The sequence below is a fragment of the Strigops habroptila genome, chromosome 4, assembly GCF_004027225.2.
Source record: "Strigops habroptila isolate Jane chromosome 4, bStrHab1.2.pri, whole genome shotgun sequence".
Lineage (NCBI taxonomy): Eukaryota > Metazoa > Chordata > Aves > Psittaciformes > Psittacidae > Strigops > Strigops habroptila.
The window spans coordinates 24379828-24401780 of record NC_046358.1 but is presented as its reverse complement, the minus strand read 5'-3'; the positions used below and the strand labels follow the sequence as shown (position 1 = coordinate 24401780).

General features: G+C 41.6%; 1 protein-coding gene across 5 annotated transcripts in view; it reads left to right on the top strand.

The window, feature by feature from the left end:
• EVL (Enah/Vasp-like) overlaps positions 1 to 21953 on the top strand; it is a 150897-nt gene that overhangs the window by 18427 nt on the left and 110517 nt on the right. Inside the window, exon 1 of one of the 5 annotated variants that reach the window (XM_030482037.1) lies at positions 6288 to 6455. The exons of 2 other annotated variants lie outside the window; for them this stretch is intronic. Coding sequence is in view for 2 of the 3 variants with exons in the window: in XM_030482034.1 (XP_030337894.1) it covers positions 6901 to 6923 (23 nt within the window). In the remaining variant the exon portion in view is untranslated. Of the gene's footprint in view, positions 1 to 6287; positions 6456 to 6685; positions 6924 to 21953 lie in introns of those variants that run through there. 2 more of the 5 variants (XM_030482034.1, XM_030482038.2) reach the window with 2 other exon arrangements.

The following is a 21953-nucleotide window of genomic DNA, read 5'->3' as shown; positions in this document are numbered from 1 at the left end:
TCAAAAGCCTTACTGGAGTCAAGACTTGTTGATGCAGAGTAGGCCAGAATTTGACCTGTGTCAAGTGATGGTGTCACCTTTGTCTGGGTAGAAGCATAGCTCCACTAACATCACACCACTAGCATCTCCTTCCTGCCAGCAATGGGTTAGTGTGTAAAACTGCTGATGGACCTTGAGGAATCAAAACTTTTGTATGTTCTCATGGGAGTGAGCAAATTATGTTCTGAAACTGCCATGGCTTATGTCCGGTGCTGCTGCCAGAAGCTGTTTCTGAACAAAGACTTCCACAGTATATAATGAATAATTACTTCACACGTTTATTCTAACATCTTTTGTGTCAGTTGCAAGGGAAAGAAAAATTAATTCTTTTTTTTGTTGGAAGCAGAGGCAGTGTACATCTTCATGCGATAGTAGTGCAGCTAAGTTTTGGCAAATTCTTCACCATCAGTGTCTTCCACCCTTATATGTCCCTGGTGAAATTCTGGGCCATGTTCTGATCTGAGCTTTGACATATGTCCATATAAAATCCGTGTAAGCTAAGAGCACATAAGACCTTGGTGCTGTGATCTTGTGCTGCAAAGAGCTTGCTCAACAGATTCGTGGTAACCATAGAGTGTTATCGACTATGGTGTGAAGTTACTTTTGGCAGACAGAAGCAGAACTATAAAACTTAACCTTGATTTCTCTCCTGTCTATGTTCTACCATTTAACTAGAGAGTGCAGAGGCATAAGAAGACTCAGCTGTTACTAGGAGTACTCTTCTAATGTTTACCAGAGAAGAGGTCAAGTAGATGCTGATATTTGCCATGCAGAATAAGTTCTGGCCTGCCAATATATGTGATAATGAGTCTCCAGTTCAGTAGGCATTAATGTGCTTGTCTGTGTGTGGGAAGTTGCTTGGTTGATGTTGGCTGCTACTTTTCACTACAAACATGCCACTGTATAATTTAAATGTTAGTAAGATCTAGGCCATTGACTCACTGGAAAATGGCAAGAAGTTAAGGTGTTTATGGTAGTATGTGAAAAACTTTATTTGTATTCATGTCTAAAGTACACAGGTTTGTGTTTGTTGATATATGATGTATACAAGCCACACAAATATCCAATGTGTGCTTCAGTAGATGACCGTGGTTTATTCAGATACTGCTTTCATATCCGTTAACATTTCATTTGATAGTGGTGATAATGTAAGTTTAGTTTCAGCCTCCCACTTCTCTTTTTTTTGCACTTAATCCCTCACAACTTGGAAAAAATCAAATTGACTGATTACAACTACCTCGAAGGAAGTTTCCAAATGGAAAGAGTCCTCTATGTCTTCTGCTTTGTGCTTGTAGAGATTAAGATACTATTCAGCAAAGATGTAGAAGGTATAAGATGGTGTAGCTATCAGGTGAATATTGAGGTAGCGTAATTCATAATTGCTAAGGGGACTTCCATGTGCAGTGCGATTCAAATTAATCTGTGCTGCATTGAAAAGGCTATGGTTGATAACTGGAATAAATAATACATTACTGCCTTGCACTTCATATTCGTCTAGCCCTGTATCTTACCATGGAAGGGATGCTGTATGCTTTGAAATAATTTTTCATAAGCAGGCAGGAATACCCAAGTCTTGGTCATATCAACTAATATTTGCAACCTATACAGACTGAATCTTAGTTTTTGGATGTTTGGTGCTTTGACCATATTTCTTCGTTTACTAATTTGACATTTATCTCAAATAGCCTTGTCTGTTGCTGGCTGTTACGTCTTGTCTATGTAAAGTGCTAGGGAACTTTTCCATTTTCAGCTTTATATGGCAATCAGCACCATACAGTCATAAAGTTGCCTGGATATTTCAGGCACCATTGCAGTGATCAATGAGTTAGCAATCCATATAGAGCTTTTAGTTTTCATCCTGACTGGCTCAGTTCTGTTGGACTGCAAGTTGTGACTTGGTGCTATCCCCAAAGGCTGATTAGAAAATCAGTAAGAATCCCATTCTCTCTAGTTCACTTCAGTGCATTTTCCCTTAAGCACTAGAATAAGGCAGATGGGGCTGTATTTGGAAAAACATCCCATTTTAGCACTTTGAGATGCTGCATGCTCATCTGCACCTGGTATAGAGTATCTGCTAATGAAAATGGTATGTGTTACTCCCAGTATGATAAGAGTAAAGCTGTGGAAGAAAAACATGGGGAAGACCTCACGTCAGCTGTCCTGAGGTCAGGCCAAGCCTCAAGAGTTGCAAGGCATAAGTCATATTTGGGACAAATATAATTTTTGCTGGGCAAATATGCATGTGCTGTGATACTTTCATGCTATATAAATGAGGATGGAACATAGGCAGGATATTTTTGGTGAAGGTTAACATCACTAAATCAAACTTTAGTGGTCAAACTGGAGACCAGAGAGTGAACAGACCAGTCTGAAATGTGGATCAGACTATTCTTGTGTATCAAAATTCACATAGTATTTTAAGGCAACATATAACAGAAATCACATTGATGAAATGAGGAAAAATAATGTTCATTTCTGCCCCACCCACCCTTTCCTTTAACAGCTGAAGGTTTGAGTTAATACTCCAATATTGAATATACCATTGCTTAATAAACTTTAGGGCACTGTAATTATTTCTACAACTTTCCACAAACTAAGGTAGCCATTCTGTCTTCTATTGCAATAATCCTTATAAATCTTATTTTCTTAAGACCAAGAAGGACTTTTGAACTCAGAGACAATCCTATTGAAAAGAGATTTTTCAGCATATTCTTGGATGCTGCCTGTGATCACCCTATCCTCCACTATGCAGAAATGTTTGTGCTGCGGTGGATGTATACCGATGATATGTGCTCTTGTTGGCTCATTTCCCTTCTCCTTTCTGTTTTCTTCCTCAAGAATGGAAGTAAATACTGGATTTTCCAGTGCAGTTGTGGGTTTTGGTTTTTTTTTAGAGTGGTCTAGGTATCACTTCAGCATAATGATAATACAGGCTTAATGACAGAAGTCCAGTCTGTTAGCGGCTTTTTCCCGCTTCAGCAAGGGAAGAAATAGTTACCTTATTAAAATACCTCAGTCTGCTTGTAATCTGATAGTGTCATCTAGCATCTGACCAAGGCTTTGGTGGAATCTCAGCTCAAAAGGACCAATACTGATACACAGATACACTGAATACCAATAATGCAAGATGTTATTCTTGTAGAAACAAGGTTCTTACGCAGGGTGTCAACACACACCTGTTGATGTGTTGATACCCTGCATAAGTATCATAATACTCTGTAGTATTTAAGTGGCATACAAGGGCCACTTAAATACTAGCTAAAGCCAGAAATTTCACTGTTATCCTCTGCTTTGTTGTGATTTGTCTATTTCCAGGCTTTCTTTATATCCTTTGCTTCTTTGTCAAGCTTTCATCAAGGACAACAACTTCTGTCACAGTCACACTTGTTTGTTAGAGCCTGGAATTGCATCTGCAATATGTTTTCCAAAAGCTACTGGTCATCTTATGTGGGAGGGAGCCCTCATTGTCACATCTATGTGGCCTTGGATCAGAAGGGGGATCTGGGTCCTACAGTTCCCATTACATGAACCGTCCCACCCAATGTTTAGTGTCATTTTAATTTTCTTTGACATAATTTGGTTTTGTGGTAAAGTGTGGGACACTTTTCACCAAAGGTCTGGGCTGATTATACAGCCAGGCAGGGAATAAACAACTCCTTCTTGTAAGAAATTTCATTGCTGATTGTGGTTTCTGTCTGCTTCTGGAGACCTTCAGTCTGGCTCAGGGCATGAGAAGTTACAGTCATCTTTGCTAAAAGGTCATAAGAAGGTATTATAATCCTGTATTTATTTATGTGTTTTGCCACTGCATGTGTTCATGTGACTTTCTGAAGCCTCTGTGGGTTCTGTTAGCTAATTGCATGCTGAGCCTCATTCGTGTCAACAATATGACATGATGGTCTCAGATCTTACCGTCTAATATGGTAATCCTAGTAATTAATTAACCAGAAGTGACACTACCAGTTATCTCGCAGGACAGGAGCCCTTCTCTTGCTGTCTGTAGTGCTATGGGGTGTTTCAAAAATGCTGGCTGAAAAAATTAAGTTAAAAAAAGTTATCGTACTGAAACCTTTCAGCAGCTGACCTCTACTGAATAGAAAAGCTTTTTGGAGGATGTTTGCCTTTCAAGTCCTTCACAGTGAACTCATTGATGATGGAAGCCTTGACTTGAACAGTTGACTATTTATTTGCATAGTGGCTCTTAAGAAATTGCAGAAATTGGAAGACCAGACTGTGATTTTGTCAACTGTGTTTCACGAAGAATGAATGCTTAGGGGAAACAGTACATTTGCTGTTAATTCTATAGAAGGGTTTTTATTTTAGCTAGCATGAAAAATAAACACATTTCAAGTAAAAACCAGCCTTCCTCCACTTGAATTCAAGCTAGAGGAAGATTGGGGTGAACAAGAAAACAGAAGACCAGACTTTCCTTGTTCACCCATGAGGAATCTTGGCTAGCTCTGACTTTGAAGGTAAAACCTTGTTTCCTACTAAGCCAGTAGCAGAACACTTGCTTGACAGGGACCACTTCACCCATGTCCAGCTGCTTGGGTACTGCGTACAGTAAGCATATTTCTGGTGAAGTTCAGCCTAAATATGGAAGATGACTTTTCTTGCCAGTTGTATTTTTCTCCTCTCTGCTAGTTGTAATCTTTTATTAACCTGTAGCCAGAAGCACCTACCTAGCAGTCCTTCTCTTCCTGGATGCTTATGGAATAATTAATTTCTGTCAGATGGTGTGACTGCATGTGTTTTGGTGTTCCTACAGCGTGCCTTTATTGTCACTTAACACTATCACATTTGTTTAAAAGGAAATAAAACAAAACCCAAGGTCACTTCTACATTAAAACCGCATGTCCCACATAAATGCAGATTTTCTTTGTTTCCAGTGCTGGTGGGTTTTTTTGCCATGAATGCCTTTTCCTTTCACTCCAGCCCTTTCTGCCTTTCAACGATCACTGTGTCCAGGAGATGTGGTTGGCTGTACTTCAAACGCTTTTCCAGTCTCTGAATCCCATAGCTCAGCGAGGCAGCCACTGCCCTAAAACAGGGTGAACCTCAGGCGCTGTAGTTGGGCCTGGATGTTTCAGACTCCAGCCAAAATCCTCCATATGAGAAACCACTTCCTTGTACTGGAAACCAGCCCTAGCAGTAAAAGAAAGAGGCAAGTCAAGGTGGGGAGCAGCCCCAGAGGATAGGTGTTTTCCCACTCCCCCATTATCTCTCCCACCCAGGTGAGGGGTTGATTTCCCAGGATTTGAATCTCTGTCGTTTCCAGCAATCCTCTCCCTTAATCTGCTCTCTATCCAGCAGCCAAGTGGCAGACCATGTTCCCCTTCTGCCTGACCTATGCTGGCATCCTTAGGTGGCTGCACACTGTCGTGGCAGAGATACTGAGGCTAAGATAGGGGGTGCACAACTACATGGTAAAACCTCCTCCTGCCTCTCCTGAGCACCACTGTGGAGATTCAGCTGGGGCTGTTGGCAGCCTTGGCAAAGTCTTCCCAGTCTCTCCCATGAATAAGACCCATTCAATCCCTAAACGAATGGGTAATGGCATTCATCTGGCCTGTGAGTCTTATACATCCAAAATTTCCAAGGGTCTTGCTGTGGGGATGGTGAGCGCTGGCTCCTGGTGTTTCGGGTCTGCTCCCCTGCACTGTGAGCTGTGTTTATTCAACCAGGGTGTACAACACTGCCAGGCCACATTATTTCAGAGGAGCAGATGCATTGTCCATTGCTGAGCTATTCCAGGAGCATGCCCATCTGCTTCCATCCTCCACTTCAGTGGGCCTGCCCTACATAGAGTAGGTGCAAACTTCACCCCTGAGCCTGGGGTGCCTTGTTGCTCCCAGTTCTCTCTGCGGGCACTGGGGCTGGACCTGCTGGTGCAGGGTGCCCGGCACAGGGGTGCTGTGCCTGGCCTGGGGGAGGTTGGCTCTGGTTTATCACCCCTGGGGGTGTGTGCAGCAGTGATGCTCTGAGCCCAGCGCTCGCTGCGCTGTTACCATGGAGATTGCGTGCGCTGTTGCTAGGCAGCTGAAGCATCTTCACTTGCACACTGCAATGCCACGAAATTCTCAACTTTCCTCATTGCTGTCTCCCTTCTTTGATTTCACAGCTATGACTCCTTTGGCTCTTATCCCGCTTCATTCAGTTGCACCGCTGTGATTTCGTGGTGTTAACCCTGTAAACCCTAAAAAGCCCGTATGGCACTGCAAACAGGATTTATGGCAACGAATTCAGGGCTGAAGGAGTTAAAGTGGTTGGGTATAGACTACAGAGGAAATGATTTCTAGCAGATAAACTACTTAAAATGTTCTGGCATTCATGGAAGGGGAGGTTTGTGCCTGCAGTCTTTTGTTCCATCACTGATGGTTTATATGAATAAAAACAGACTAAAATATCACTGCAAGGTAAGAAAATCAGCTTGAACGGGCCTAATTAATCTCTTTGGTTACGATATATACTGAGGTTTTTAGTATCCTCTACTTGCATTTACTGATTTTGATTTAGCATGTGAATGATAATTTAGCCGTGGAGCCTGTCATGAACAGTTTTTGACTTATTTGGTTTGAATAATAAAGATATCAGCCTGTATTCTTGGAGTATACTGCATTAATCAGACTTGCAGGAGTGATCACATGGTACTCTATCGCCTTTTCCTGTTAGCTGCTGCTTGTCAGCAGCTGGCTGAGCTGTAGGCTGCAGGCCAGTATCTGCATACCCTTTCTCTTCAGAATATTTCAAATATACTGTCTCGTCATTATGCATTTTGCTGCAGTTTGACAAACTAAATGGTCCTCCTGCACGTTAAGAAGATTATTTTAAATTTCAGAGCATTTGTGTAGTTACTAGGCCATGTATGCATTTGAAGAATTCAGGTAGGCTCTCTGTTTTATACATCAGTGTGCTTGGTTTTTGTTCTCACAAGGATTTTGCTGTGTAATGTCAGTCAGTTCTACAGTGAGTTCTTCATGTGCAAATATTTCTTGCGTTTTAAAATCTCTACCCTATGCATGGGGAGAAGTGCTTGAGGGATAGGATGCAGGTAACGGTAGCTAACCGCATGATGAAGTGCAAAGCTGGGTAATTGATTATATCTTGCACGGGTTTCGTCGCTGTGCAGCCAGAAGCAGCGAGTACAGTGTAGTTATAAATATAAACCAGAAACTGTTCTCTTTTAAAGGGGTCTTTGCTGGTTTTGGTTCTGGAGAATCTGGCAGATGCTCATTTGAGATAGAATACCGATTGTGATTGAGAAGAGAAATTTGATGTTTGGATTGTATATAGGATTATATTTTATGCTGCTGCAGAGTATACATGTCTTTTTCATAATCTTGTAGCTGCAGAATTCTTTGAGTTTAAAATAACAATATGGTTAAGTTTGTTGGGGTTGGTTTGTTGTTTGCAAACATTTGAGCAACTGTGGTTGTTAGGATATAAAATTAGCACCTTTTATTTGATATTGGTTCTGCTCAGTATTGCCTCTGCCCCCTCTCCTCCTCCATCCCCACCCCCAATATAACTCCATCCTTATGCAAGTATTGAGGTCTCTTAAAACCATAACAAATTTTTTAAGACATGAAACAGAATTTCTGCCCTCACTACCAGAGGTGATTATTTTATCTGCAATAAAACATTACTGGACTTGAAAAAATTCTGGTCAGTAACTATGGGGTAGGGGGTAGGTCTCACTTTTTTTTTTATTTATTTTGTTTAGTATGTTCAGTTCTTGTAACTCATGTTATAAAATTGTCCAGATAAAATGGTGACAAGGTTGTAACAGCATTAGGGATCACCTCATTATATGTTTGTCTGTATATCATTATTATAATGTATCTTAAAAATACCCTTTCCTTTTTGATTCAGAAAAAGAGATTATTTGGCCAAGTGTGTAACTAGAGGAGAGGATGAATTCTTTCTGTATATGCAATGTATATACAATGAGCATTCTCTACCAAATATTTTCAAATGAAACATTCTAACCTCAGATGAGATATTACTAACATTATTTCTACCTTTTGTTAAAGCATTTAATATGTTGGCAATTTCTCTTATCTTGTGATTTGGTGATCACTTCTATGTGGAAGTAAGTGGTGTCAAAAGCAGTAAAAGCAGGTACAAGGCACCCCCCACCCACCCAAATGTCCTGATTCCAGCCCTAAGAGGAGCTGGGGAGATACAGGCTGATCATGTCTACATCTGTTGTGAAATGCAGTATGATGCTGTCTGAGGGAAAAGATTTTACTGGAAGACCAGATAATGCTGTGTAACTGCAGTTGTCATAGGGCTGTCAGGAGATGCTTGAAATCTTGACATAGCTGATTGTTGGCAGTAAATTAATCCGCAAATGGGCCCCAAACTTACTGTACCATTTACTATGCCCACAGAGTCATTCGTATTTCACCCAGTTGGTTGGGTCTTATTCTTAATAGAGTGAAACTCTCAATAAATCTATACAAGAAGAAAAAAGGTGTTTTAAAAATTCTGTTTTAAAAGCTTTAGCTGTCTTTCCGTGGCTTTCCTAGGCATCTTGGGGCAGGAAGACACCTACTTTCATGGCAAGAATGGCCAAATGCTGATTACACACCCATTAGGCTTATTAAATTACTTGTCGTCCTCTCTTAGATTTGAATTGAAAATAGTATTAACATTTGATGTGCAGACTGGTAGACATTTTCTTTTAAATCTCAACTGGTAGGGCTGTGGTTTCTGTATAGCAGTGTTTAAATGGCATTTATTTTATTAGGCATTTCCATGGTGTTTTCTTAAGGTTGTATCTGCATATTGATGGTTCTTTTATGGTATGATTATTCTCATGCCTGTGGCTATATTACATTTTGATGGGTTCAAAACATAACTTGCAAGATGAAGGAAAAGAAAGGTCTATTAGAGCAGTGGGGTGTAAGTCTCAGTCCCATGGGCTCCTGGAAGCAAAGTTGATGGAGCAGTAGATGGCACTCTTCTCTGGACTGATGGACCCAGCTCCTTGGTGGCCCCATGTTCTTTACAGGTGCCATTTTCCATGTGCATGAAACATAAGCTTGCACTTCTCTCTCATCTTGACTTTAACGTGGAGCTGGTGCTCATGTGCATGCTGCAGAAATGCGGCTGTTTCCATCTTTCAGTGCAGTTGCGGGGCTTGAGTACCCAAGTATCTAGAGAAGCGGTGGCCCCACTGGTGCCTGCTCATGCAAATCCCTGCACATCATTTCAGTATGTGCTATCCTACATTTTCCTTTCTGCCTTCACACGGGCCTTAAAGACCTGCAGGACTCCCTGTATGGGTGGTGGGGGCTGTGGCACCCTGGCCCAGTGCCAGAAGGTGTCACCACAGCCTGGCTGCCCGAGTTCCCCAGTGGTTTCAGTTTGATGTAGTTTTTTTCACTTCCCCAGTGAAACAGTGCTGGGGTATTTTTGTGAAGTGTTAAGCAGTCGCTGGATCTCCCTGCAGAAGTGTCTCACTTAAGGGCTATATGTGACCCTGGTGTGCTGTTTGTGAAACACTTATTTGTAAAGCCCTTTGGGATGAAATACTAGTCCTGCAGTTACTGGCTGGATAAACAGAGACTTCACCCTCAGAAAAAAACAGTGGGTAAATCCATCAAATAATCTCATACTTCCTTGTATCAGCCAAGCTTGGTTTATCTTCCTCTTGAGAACAACCTAATATCCCCTGAAAAACTTCAGTTGCTTTTAAAGGGAGGGTTAAAGGAGTTAAGCCCATTCTGAGTTTATACAGGGCCCTGGTTTCTATGTGATACCAGTTGGGTCCATTTCCTTACTGATTTCCTGCTCCATCTTCGTAAAACCCCAAAGCTCACGTACATTTTGTTTATAATTGGAGGTAAGATTGCTCATCAGCCACAATTTCATGAGCCCCTGCTGACCACTCTGTTGTAAGATGACTTTGCACATGAAGCCAACCGGAGCATTGTACAGTTGGCCACAAGCAGCACCCCTCATTTGGTATCTTCAGTCCAAATTTAGCTCTCCAGCAACAGAACACAAATGAATTTTCTCTTTTGTTGTTGCCATGCCTTTATCTTTCTGGGATATTACTTGGTATTCTTTGCAGTGAGCTAGTGTCTGTCTATTTCTGCTACACCGCCCACCATAGCATCGCAGTATTTTTAACTGCATCTTCTATTCCTCCGTCCACTGAGCAAAACTGAGAATGCTACAGGAAGGAAAATGAGTCTCTCAAAGTAAGCTGGCTATGAGCAGAGAAAAAGAAACCTGCTGATGAATAGAAAGCAAAGTTCAAAATGAAGAGTGGCATACGTGGCACCTCTCACCTGCTGGTCTCCAAAGTAGCAGTCAGGTGGTGCCTCCTGGGAGTAGGTGATCCCCTGTGTCTTTGAGGAAATGCAGGCGTTGAGTTTACCTTAACTATAAACATTTCTTGATTGAGATTAGCTGCAGAACTAGATCAGCACCCAGGAATTCTGGTACCTTCTGAATACTTTCAAGGTTCAGCTGGACCATCTTGTCCAGACTGCTTTTGCCAAGAAAGGTTGGAGGATCCAGGCAGATGATCCTTGAGGTGCCTTCCAACCTGATTCTGTTCTGTGATTCTTTGAAAAACTGAATACCCCAAATTAGTGAAGAATTCTGGTTTTAATATGATTCTGCAAATTGAATTCTTGTGGCAGGCGCCCATCAGATGCCTGCTCTGACTTTGGCTGCAGCATTCACAGCATCACAGCCAACAGTTCAGGTACCTCCAGGGTAGGTGGCACATTTATTAAAGAACAGTATAAAGGGCGAGCATGATCATTTTGTGAAAGTGGACATGACATTAAAACATAAATGCAGGTGTCTTTTCCTTCTCTCTCCCCCAAAGAAATAACAAGATGATTTATGGAAGGGACAAAAGGCTGGTGCTCCAAAGGGATGCAGGACTGTCTCCTGTGGCTTTTCCTGCTGAAAATTCCTAAGAAGGGGGCCTTTTAAATAAACTAATTTTCAGAAGTGCAACTTCTGCAGTCTGAATAGACAAGCAACTTTAGGAAGCTGTAGGAGAAGCACTTGAAGGGATTTGGTTGTGTCATGAATTGCTCTTTAAAAACAACATTAAAAGATTGCTGTTCTTTTCTACAAGAAATATGATCATATTGATAAGCAAGAGGCATCACAAGAGTTACCAAAAGAGTATTCTGGTTGCTACAAGAGAGCAGCTTTTGTGGAGAGGGGTAATGGGGTTGCAGCACTACAGAGAAGTGGAACAAATTGTTGTTCCAAGTCGGCGATTTTGACCTGCCAGGTTAGATGGAGCAGCTAGTGAAAAACATGCCAAATAGTGCAGTTAGTCTTTTCTGACAAGAGGGAAAAAGAATCAGGGAGTAATTGTTGCTGAAGTCAAAAGGTGTTAAAACAAAAGGGAGAAAACAAGTTTAAAATTGAGAAAACCCAAGGGCAGTATTTTGGCAAACCAAAATCAGTATCTCAGCCCCTTCTAACTTGCATTGCTGAACTCACCAATTGCATTGTCATGTTTAAAATATCCTGCAAGTGCTTAATAAGTAGCCAGAAATGTGTGAACAAAAGCTTAAAGCGGCCAGCCCAGCTTCAGCAGGCAAGTGATGCTGCAGGCCTGCCCACTCTCTGCTTGCTCAATGCTTCGTTTTTGGTGGACTACCTCTACCAGCGAACCAGCTGGCTGTGTTCCTCTCTTTTGTCCTTAGGTGGATACAGGGAAATTGATACAAAACCTGATAAAAATACATTGTTGAGACAGAAGCTTTGGATTGCACACAGGAATTGGCAAGCCTCATTCACATGGCAAATTGTGAATATTCCATACAATGTATCTCATCAGAGAAAATGCATGTGGCTGGGGGGAGCAAGTTATGGTTCCTGTAGATCCATAAATACCCTTTGCATCATTTGTCTCTTGAGAGTTCACCCTTTGGTTTGTGACCAAGAAGCTAAATGCTGTGGGTTTGTTCTGAGACAAACTTGCACTAAATTTAAAAAGGAGGAAAAGGAACCAGTTTTGCATTTTTCTTTTGCTCAAGGTAGTTGCCTGAAATCTGCCCTTTGGTATTTGAAATTGATTTTAGAGCCTTTATTTTTGGACAGTTGTTATTTATCCACACAAACCATACACCCTGAGGAAATGTGGCTTCCTTAAACAGCAGATTGAATCAAATATTTTTGCTGACATATTTTTCCCTGTGACAACTGACACTGCAGTTGCCACATATTTCAGTTGTTTAGCACAGAGACATTTGAGGAGAAGGAGGGAAATACTTCTAAGGGTGTAATGTGAGAATACCATTGCTGGGAATAAAGATAAACACCTACTAGTCTCATAGTGGCTATGTTGTAATATTTCTGCTGAAGAGGAAGATAGCTAGAGACTCTTTGTTATTGATGGTGGAGTTAGGTTTGGCCAGATTTTAAGGGGAAAATATTCCGATGCCTGGGAGTATAATCTTATCCCAGATATAAACATGAAAGATTTATCCCAGGATATTCACTGGATTAGAGGAGCTCTGGTGTTCATGTTAGGAGGTAGTTTCCAGTAACATTAAAATCAGTGTAAATTGTGGGGTGTGTATTTGGTGCCTGAAATGTGGGGCTGTCTGTGGAATTATCAAGTATTCCCATCTTTTCCCTGATCCAACTGTATACCCTACAGAACAACAGCCTCACTGGTGCCAAAGGCTGAGTTTGACTACCTGAGATCTACTGCAGTAGAATTCGTTTGCGAAACCAAGAAATTTCTTCTCTGTTCCTTTGCGTTCTAGGCGTGGTAACCTGGTTTTGCATTCTTCTGTTTTATCTCTCATCTCCTATACGTATTTATCGCCCCATCCCCTTTTTTTAGCCATCCTTGCAGTAATACTCACAAACAAGAAGTGGCTGTTGTTGCTTGATGAGGATCCAGGCACACTTTTCAGAATTGAAGCTACTTATGAAGACACATGGAAATTGATGTTAGTCTTTAAAATGAAAACAAACACACAAGTACAGATGGTTTCTTTAAAGAACAGAATTTATGATAATTTTTAAATGCATCTATGGGCATCCACTATAACAAGTTGTTCTTGGTCCTGTCTGCCTCTTTTAAGCCTTAGTGTAAAGTCTGTAAAGGTTTGAAGCATGTTAGCTGAACTTTCATGGAAAACAGCTGCTCCCCACTGCTTCTTACTGCATTGCCAGCTTCTTAGGGCTGGATGCTTGATTTTGCTACTGTAGTGTCTTCCAGAGATGCCGATTATCTCTGTTCCTGTCCTTAACTTCAGCTGCATGATGTCATGGATGTCCGACTTCCCTCTTGCCTTTTTTCGTGCAGCAAGGCCAAACAGGTCAAATTGCTGGTCTTGCTATTTTTGCTATTTGTAAGGTAGATGCAGGATACAGAAGCATTTTAGTTCTTAAAGGTCATCACTGTCTTTGAAGGGGAAAACTTCTTTTTCTACTTATTCTAGCATGGACTGCTGACCTTGTTCTCCTCAGAATTTAGTTGATTCCTGCAGGAATCAGGAGTACAGAGCTGGACGGGGTGAGCCATGCCTCTGTCTTTTTACGCAGGAGGGAGGGTAGGACCTCACAACATCTGCTGCTAGCAGAAGCTGACAACAGATGATAGCATCAGCTCAGACCCTATCCTCATAAGCTTTATGTTCGTCAGCTAAAGGTGGAGAAGATATGGTGCTTATGGGAAAAAAAACACTGACACTAAAGGTGATGCTGTGTTATTAGAAGCACTTTTCATCTGAAGACCTCAGTGTACCCTTAAAGAATGAACCTTTGACTGTCCTATTGGGATTTTGTGTGAGAACAGGCAGAAACTAGGAGAAGTTGCTCCCTGCCATTCCTACACAAGAGCCTCTGCACAGAGCTATATCTCAAACCCTCCTTTAGCTTTAAGAGTTTTGCAAGCATGGGGCCTTGTGTCCTTGGAGACTTTCTGGGTAAGGTGTATATATTCACTTATTCTGCTCGGGATCATACAACCTTGTGTGTTTTAGATCAGCTGCCTGTAAAATGAGGTTGAAACCCCCATGATTTAAGTGATTCATACAAAGCTTCATGAAGGTTTGTTAAAACACACACAGGAGGAAAAAAAAAAAGGAGCCAACAGGACAGATGAAATATCAAAGTTCAAAACAAATGTTGAAGTTTCTTCATATCGATATGCTGCTGTGTTTGCTTATGAGATTACACAGAATTAAAATAAATGTTTAGAGTTTCTTCCCTTTAAGGTAATATCTATATTTGCAGAGTACTAGCTGACCAGCAGCTGGAGAGCTTCTTCATGCCACCCAGGGAGATCATGGGTTTAGTTTCATGCTTTGGACTGCATAGCACAGCTGGGTCTCTCTCCCTTAGAAACCATTGCTGCCTCCTGCTAGACACTAACGTGGCTCAAGTAAGGATATGAGAAGAAAAAATTGTTCATTGGGTGTTTGCTATATTACCTTTCAAAATCAGTTAGAGAAAGCTGACACTTGGTTTTTCTTTGTTGCAGCTGGTGTTAGAGTGGGAAAGGTGAGGAGAGTGAAAATAGCCCATTTCTTTCTATCTAAATGCAATGTTAGCAAAGCTGAGTTCTGAAGAAGAAAGGATGAGAGAAATGTAGAGGAAAACTTTCCCAGGTAAAAGATGCATATAGCAGATGGAGTTGATACTGTGAAATGCCATGAAGTTTGGGGGGTTATGGTACAGCAAAGATGATTGCTAGGCTAGGCTCGAGGATGATGGCTCTGTTTCACAGATGTAGAGTTGAGGATTTGAGTCTGAAACTGAATGATAATAAAGCTTTTCCAGCTCTTTTTTGGTGAAAATATGCACTTTGACACTGTCCATTGTAGTACGATTGCTTTGGAGTGGATCGGGTGCATGCTGTACCTGTCTTGGCTCAGGATATGAAGACTTAGAATTCTACTTTGCCGGATTCTGGATGACAAACTGTTCTTAAAATCACACAGAGTTTGTTTTAAATCTCAATTCTCCACATCCTAGGCAAGTGTCTTACGCATTTCGCTACAGAGCGTGAGAAATTGTGCTGTCTTTATGGAAACCAATGTATTTCCATAAAACATGCTAGTGAAGTGCTGTTGTAGTGGTCATGGTCGAATGATATAAATGAGGCAGTGTTCAAGAGGAGAGGGAATATCTCTTACTAAACCAACTTCTATAATTGGCAAAAAAAGGGAAGCTTATGGTTATGCAAGCCCTTTGCAGATCTGAAATGGAAGATTCAAACAAAGAAAAAAGTATCAAAGTCACCCAGAGAAGGATAATTCTCTGAAGTAAAACTTCGACTTCTCTTTTCATTAAAGTATCAATTATTAGCAATAGCGTAAAGCCTTAGACTGCTCTGATTATTCCAGGGAGGAGGATCAGCTGGATGCTATTTACATAGAAAATTGGCCTTTGTCTTTAAAGGCTCGCATAGATGTGAACTATTTGAATTATTTGAAAATTTATGTTTGTTTTTCAGTGCTAAACAATGTGGGAAATGTGATTCAAACTTGTCTGCGTATATTGCAGAATGGAGGGAGCAGCTACAGAACATTATAGAAGCTGCTATTTTCTTACATCTGTGATTTTTCAGTGCATCGTGTTGCAGGAAAATAAGTCTAATAGATTAAGACTTCTTCCACAGGAACACACTAAAACTGGCAAGCTATAACATCTCCTATGTGATTTCTACATCATCACTAAGATGTATCAGTATATGTTTGTGATTGATGGAGCAGTATAGGTGAGCAATGGTGGTCAAAGCCTTTTCAGCAGCATATATGAGAGGGACAAAGTCAAGAAAAAATTCACTTGTAAGCCAGAAGGGTGCTGTTAGAGCAAATGAAATGCATTTTGTTTGTGACCTTGTTACCAGAGAAAGAGGTTCTTGCCTAGAGCCTATGCCTTAGGTTACACACAGTAACAGTACCGCTTGGGCATAAATAAATGCATGTCCCAGGTAAGCCAGATAATTGCACCATCACTATACATCATTTGAAAATAGAAAATACAGCCCAAGCTTCATCATGTTTTAACGTGAGTAAGGCAGCTGTTAAGTCAAATGTAGGTGTGCTGTGCAGGGCAACTGGACTCATCCTGTTACGGTATTGGGACACTTCCGTTGCAAGAGAAACAGCAAATGATTTAGGAATCTGAAGTACTTAGAAATACAAAGGGTGTGGGGAAAAATCCACCACCACCTTTGGAAAAGGATCGCCCTCTGAGCTTGAGGATGACACTTCAAAGACTGTACTGGCTTGTTAGACAAGATATTTGGTGCTAATAATAGGTAACACATTTATGTCAATAGTTCCCCTATAGTCATTATTAGCTACTCCATGTAACTAATGGTATTTTCAAAACTCACTCAGAGAGCACAGGCTAATTAAACAAAGATAGGCATTTATGTAAACTATTTATAAAGTGCAGTTTGGAAAGGAGGAGAAAGAAAATGTCCTATTACAGAAGAAGGTGAAAATGAAGTACCTGCAGGGTGCAGCACATTTAGGTTATCTAGATAATTTTACATGAAAAAGATGTCTGATTAGCTGTGGAAAATCCTGGCATTGCTGACAAAGATGCAACAACATCTTAGGTTTGAAGGTTGCAGTAAGAGAAAATCAATTCTGAAATACAATGTGATTTCCTAGCTCTGAGATTTAGGAGATGGAGGGTTTCCTTGAGGGGAAACGCAGTGTGCTTGGCATTGCCTTTGTTCCTGCTGCAGTTGCACTCCTTTCAGGTACAATTCTCCCCACCCCCCAAAAGGGTCACATCTATGCTTCTGAGTGCACAAGTGCTGGGTGTGGGTGTGAGCTCAGTCACTGAAGCTTCCCACGTCCCTTCTGAGCTCTGGCCACTCTTGCGTGACTCTGGGTCTACTGTCAGGGTAACTTCTGGGATTTCACCTGGGGATTTCAGCTGGCTGCCATTGCACATGTAGGCGAGGGGAGAGAAGGGGGTCAAATACGGACCAGTTTTCCCTGTGGATGCACAATTTGGCTTCTGAGGTCTGGAATGTTGTTTTACTTTGCTTTTTTCTGGTTTGTTCTGTCTGCAGTATCTGAGTTCAGTCTGGTTGGCCAGGCAATGCCAAGGATAGCAGCCCCAGCGCAGGGGCTCAGGCAGGAGCTGGGCAGCTGCTTCCTTGCTGCCTTGCACAGGGATTGCCATGTTCGGGATCCCACCAAGGTCAGAGAGCCTGCTATGATTTTACTTCTTGGGCTTTCCCCCTCCATCAGTTTCACCAGTATGTGTTGCGATCCAAATACAGCACTCGGTCATTCAGCAAATTAAAGTTTCTGGTGCTTTCTCAGGACCTCTGAGGTTTCTTTATCTGCAAATTGAATGTGTATAAATTAAAACAACTAATCTATGAACACAGTCAGGTCTTTTAGTTGTTTCTCAGTACTTTCAAAGGATGATACAGAGCATTTTAGTAGGTACCATGAATAGAAACTTGAATTTTAAGAATGGATTTTGAGACATGCATCCCGTTTTATACTTTGAGTCCATCTGGTAGAGGAGCTGTTGAGAAAATCCAATGCAATGGAAGCAAAACCCTGCCATTGTGCTGCTACGGTGGAAAAAATACACACCGTACTGCAGCTTTGCATCTGTGGTTCAAGATGATGATGAGTAGAAAGCGTATTTCCAGGGCTTTCTGTGTTGAGCAGATTACTTAAACCCAGATTCCTTCAGATGTCTGACATCAGCCATGGAAGCATTAAGTAAAAAAGTCAGAAACTTGACTCAGACTGCTCACTGAAGCCATTATTAAACTTTAAAGGAGGCAATGAAGCAAGGATTAGATGTAGCTGGGTGCAGAAAATAGCTGTGGAAACAGGTGCTGCTTGTCACTTTGAGTTTTACTTTGATGTTCAAGCAAGCTGAGGCAAGCGGGGACAGAGCTGGTGGACAAGAGAGGAGGGGCAGGTGCACTGACCTGGCTGGAATCACAGCCTCTCACACCGGTGCTTGCTGTAACCCCCGAAATGCACGTCACTGGAAACCGTTCATCCAAGAACATGGGCCGGAGGAGTCATCTGGTTTTCATAATCAGTGTTTTGTGTGCAGACTCTAGTCTTCAGTCCAAAATCTCTGTAACCGCGAAAGGAGATCAAATCGGACAGTGGTGGTTGAGCCAGAGAACTGAAGATTTGTCTCTAATGCTGAGGTTTAGTGTAGATGCTACCAGAAATGGTACATGTGCGCTTGCGGACATGCGGCACTGTGCTTCAGGCCACAAGCACCGCAGCAGGTACCTGCCAGGAGTTCGGCCTGCCCCTCGCTGAGGACAGCCCTGCACGAGGGCTGGAAGCTTTCAGGGATTGGGGGCCTCCGTTCAAACAAAAAAGGGCAGCACAGCAGTGATGTGATCACAGCTTTTTGAGGACAGGGGGAAATTGGTGTCTGACGGCTGTGAGTACCTGGGCTGAAATTGGTCTCAGTTGCTGTCAGCACGCTGCTTTCACTGCAGCATGTATCCTTCATGCCATGAGTGTGGTTGCAGCAGTCTGCCTTGGCACCCATGCCCCTCCAAAAGTTTTCCTTGCTGTCTTCTTCCCCTCAACGTGGCAATGTGCAGCCAGCAGCCTGCCTTGATGGGGTGCCCCAGGCTTTTAGCAAGCCACAGGAACTCCCCCTCTTTGCTTTGCACAAGGTGCTGGGGTGTGTGTAGGATCAGTCCCATGGCTTTTCCCAGGGAGTGGTACTGTGGGGCAGTAATTAAAATGAGCAGAGATGTTTTCAACCATAAATGTCAAAGAAAAGGGAGGTTATTTACCCATATGTTAAAGCCAGAGAACTGAAGGTACAGTGTGTCCTAAATCCTGAGAGAGGCACTGACGAGTGAGGTCCTGGCTCCAGTGGCCCTGCCGTGAGTCTCTCTGGTCCAAGCATACCTTCCCTCTGAAACAAGACTGTATGTGTGTATATATACATATACATACTTACATGTCTGTATATTTTTGTGTGTGTATTTCTACATTGTGCTGTATATGGAAGCCATTTTCAGATTAAAATGAAAGTGTTTGTAAGCACTTTCCTTGAGCTTTCCTTGCTGCAGTCGTCAGAATTAGAAGATGGAGACAATGATACTTTATTTTGATTTCTAGCTCAAGTTACTGTGTACAGTGAATCAAGTGTGGCTTCTAGACAGGAATTATTCGTATTTGTCCATTAGATTTGACAAAAGGCTGCAGATTTGTTTACATTACCAAAATTCAAATCTATTTGTCTGCTAAGCTTAGTATCACAATGTGTGGGCTTTTATGTAAATATATAGATCTATTTATATATAGTTGTATTTAGGCAGAAAGCAAAGACTGCTTTTTTCCATTAGTACATGATTTTAACAGGCAACAAAAAAGGGAATATGTTGGTAAACTTGTAAAGTGTCAGATCAAAAGATACAAATCCCAGAGAAATAAGCATGTGAATACCGCTGACAAGGACTACCCAAAAAAAAAAAAAAACCCCACAAAAACCCACACATGCAAATCAAGTTCAGCTCTTTTAAAGGTAAATTTCAGATAAATGCTGACTTTGTAATGGTAATCATGATAGTGTTCATAACAGTGTCTCTGTTTTGATGAGGGGCACTGGAATCCCAGAACACTTTAAAGATGTTCATCCATTAAGATTCAGTGTTCTCGCGAAATTGTTGTAATTATCCCTGCTTTGCAGGTAGTAGGAAAAATGAGGTTAAATGACATGCCAAAGGTCAGATTCCACACTAGATGTAGTGCTGGGAATAGGGATCATGACTCAGATTCTTTCAAACCATAGTCTTAATTCAAATGTTTGAAATGGAAAGAAAGCCCCTGCCATGTTGGGAATTGAGATTTGAGGTCACTCTTCAGAAAGCTGGTTGCCTTCTGCTTTTGACTTTTTTCTGCAGTGGAAACTAGCCCCACTTTCAGCCATGAGAGAATAAGCAATGCTGTGGATGCAGTTTTGCAAATGTCTGAGATGGGCTTCATTTCCCCTAACTCTGAATGTCTACATCCGACCTGCCCCCTGTAGGCTCCTTGTGTAATCAATGGAGAGAAGAAGCTGCTGCTAACGTGATTCGTCTGACCTGTTTTAACTACCTACTTTAGGAGTAGATGAAGCATGCTCTAGAAACACTTTTGTTACTCCTGATTTTAATGGAGTCCAGATGATGAACTGAAACTTAGAGGATGTCCGCAGTGGGTGAGGTGAAGCAGAACTCAGGACAGTGTAAGTGGCTCTAATACATCATCTGGCCCAAACTGTGGCTTACAGCAGTTTAGCGGGGGTTTGCATGTGGCACTTTAATTTTCTTATAATCTTTACTCCAGCTTGTGGCCCATGTGTTTTAATGTCCATTAGCTTTAACTATAGTTACAGTACAGACATGGGAATGACCCAGATACTGTCTCATTGACTTGGGTGATATCACAGCTTTGAATTAGGTTTATTGCTTGAATGAATCTTTTTATTTCAGGAAATTGAGTAAATAAGCTCCCTTGTAAAATGTGGTGCTAGTCAAGACAGAACTTGGCTTGTGATTGGGGTACAATCAGACAAATACAGAATGGCTTCAGTGTTACTTGGGATGTTTCATGCAGCTCTGATTGCACCTCTTTGAACAAGATCGCCTACTGCTCTCTTGTAGTGAACATTTAGCAGTTCTGTCCTTTGTTTCTCTGATGCTTACCACATCCCCAAGGATGTTCTTGTTCTTTAAGTTTACTTTAAATTCTCCTTGGAATACATTTCTAATGGAGTGTCTGTGGTGCTTATGCAGGCATCTGAAGACCACCTTTATGGGGGTACCTGAAGCCCTACTACATCAATATTCTCAGGTTAATTTATCCTAACTGATCTTGCATGTCCTTATTTATTCACATAGACTATTTATAAAAAGCCCTCCCTCTGTGCTAAGTTGTATGATGTGCCTTGTAGTTTGCCAGCATTTTTTGTGCTTTGGCTCTATTTTGGATGTGTAATAGCACCTAAACCACTGAAATGTCTCTATTTAAAAGTCCAAAGAGCTACCTGTGCCTGGGTAGTAAAACCTATCCACATGAGGAAGACTCTGAGAATAGCTTCCTTCATGATCTATTTACCTGCTCATTGGGGTGGTGGAGAAGTTGTGGAGAGAATTGAAGGGGATTTAAGAAGGTTCTTGGTGTAGTAAACAACCGAAATATAAAAGTGGATATGTCAAAGCGTAAGCTGAGCTTCTCTTGGTCTGTGACTTACACTGGCAATCTGTATCTGTTGTAATACCAGTTGGGTGTTGCTGTCTTTCTGCTTTGAATCAATTAGTTAATGAAGTGGGATAGCTGACATTTGCCTGAAACCACTTGTTTTTCTGAAGTGTTTTGTTTTTAATGTCATCCTAGACCAGCCCAGTTTCACTGGTGCACTACTTCCCAAACACTAAGGAAATTTGCTTCAAGAAAATAATCCCTGTGCTCCTGTTGTCATCATCTTGTCAAAGTCTCAAATTGTTGTGTTTTGTGTAGAATAGCTGGGGATCTTCTCCACGCAGTACTACTTTATTCCTGTACTGGGTCTGGGTTACAATTAATTAACCAGTGCAATAACAAGGAATAATGAAAGCATACAGCTTAAGCGTGGATCTTGAACATGGCTCATGCTTTCTGAAAACTTGGGCAGGTGGCCTCATTACATCCAGGTAACATTTTAAATCCTTTCTCACAAGGATAACTGATAACTCTCTGTTTCAAAAGTTGAGCTCTGGGAGAAAAAATCCTATATCCCTTCTTACACCTGACTAAGCTTCTGCATCTCACTAATCTGAGAGATGCTGCCATGCTTTGAAAAATGCATGTGAATATCCTAAGCCAATAGTTACACCAACCGAGCTTATGTTGAACTGCAGGCTACAGCTACCTATGCGTCCCAGGAGCTGATCTTTTCCTCCCCTGTTCTTGCCA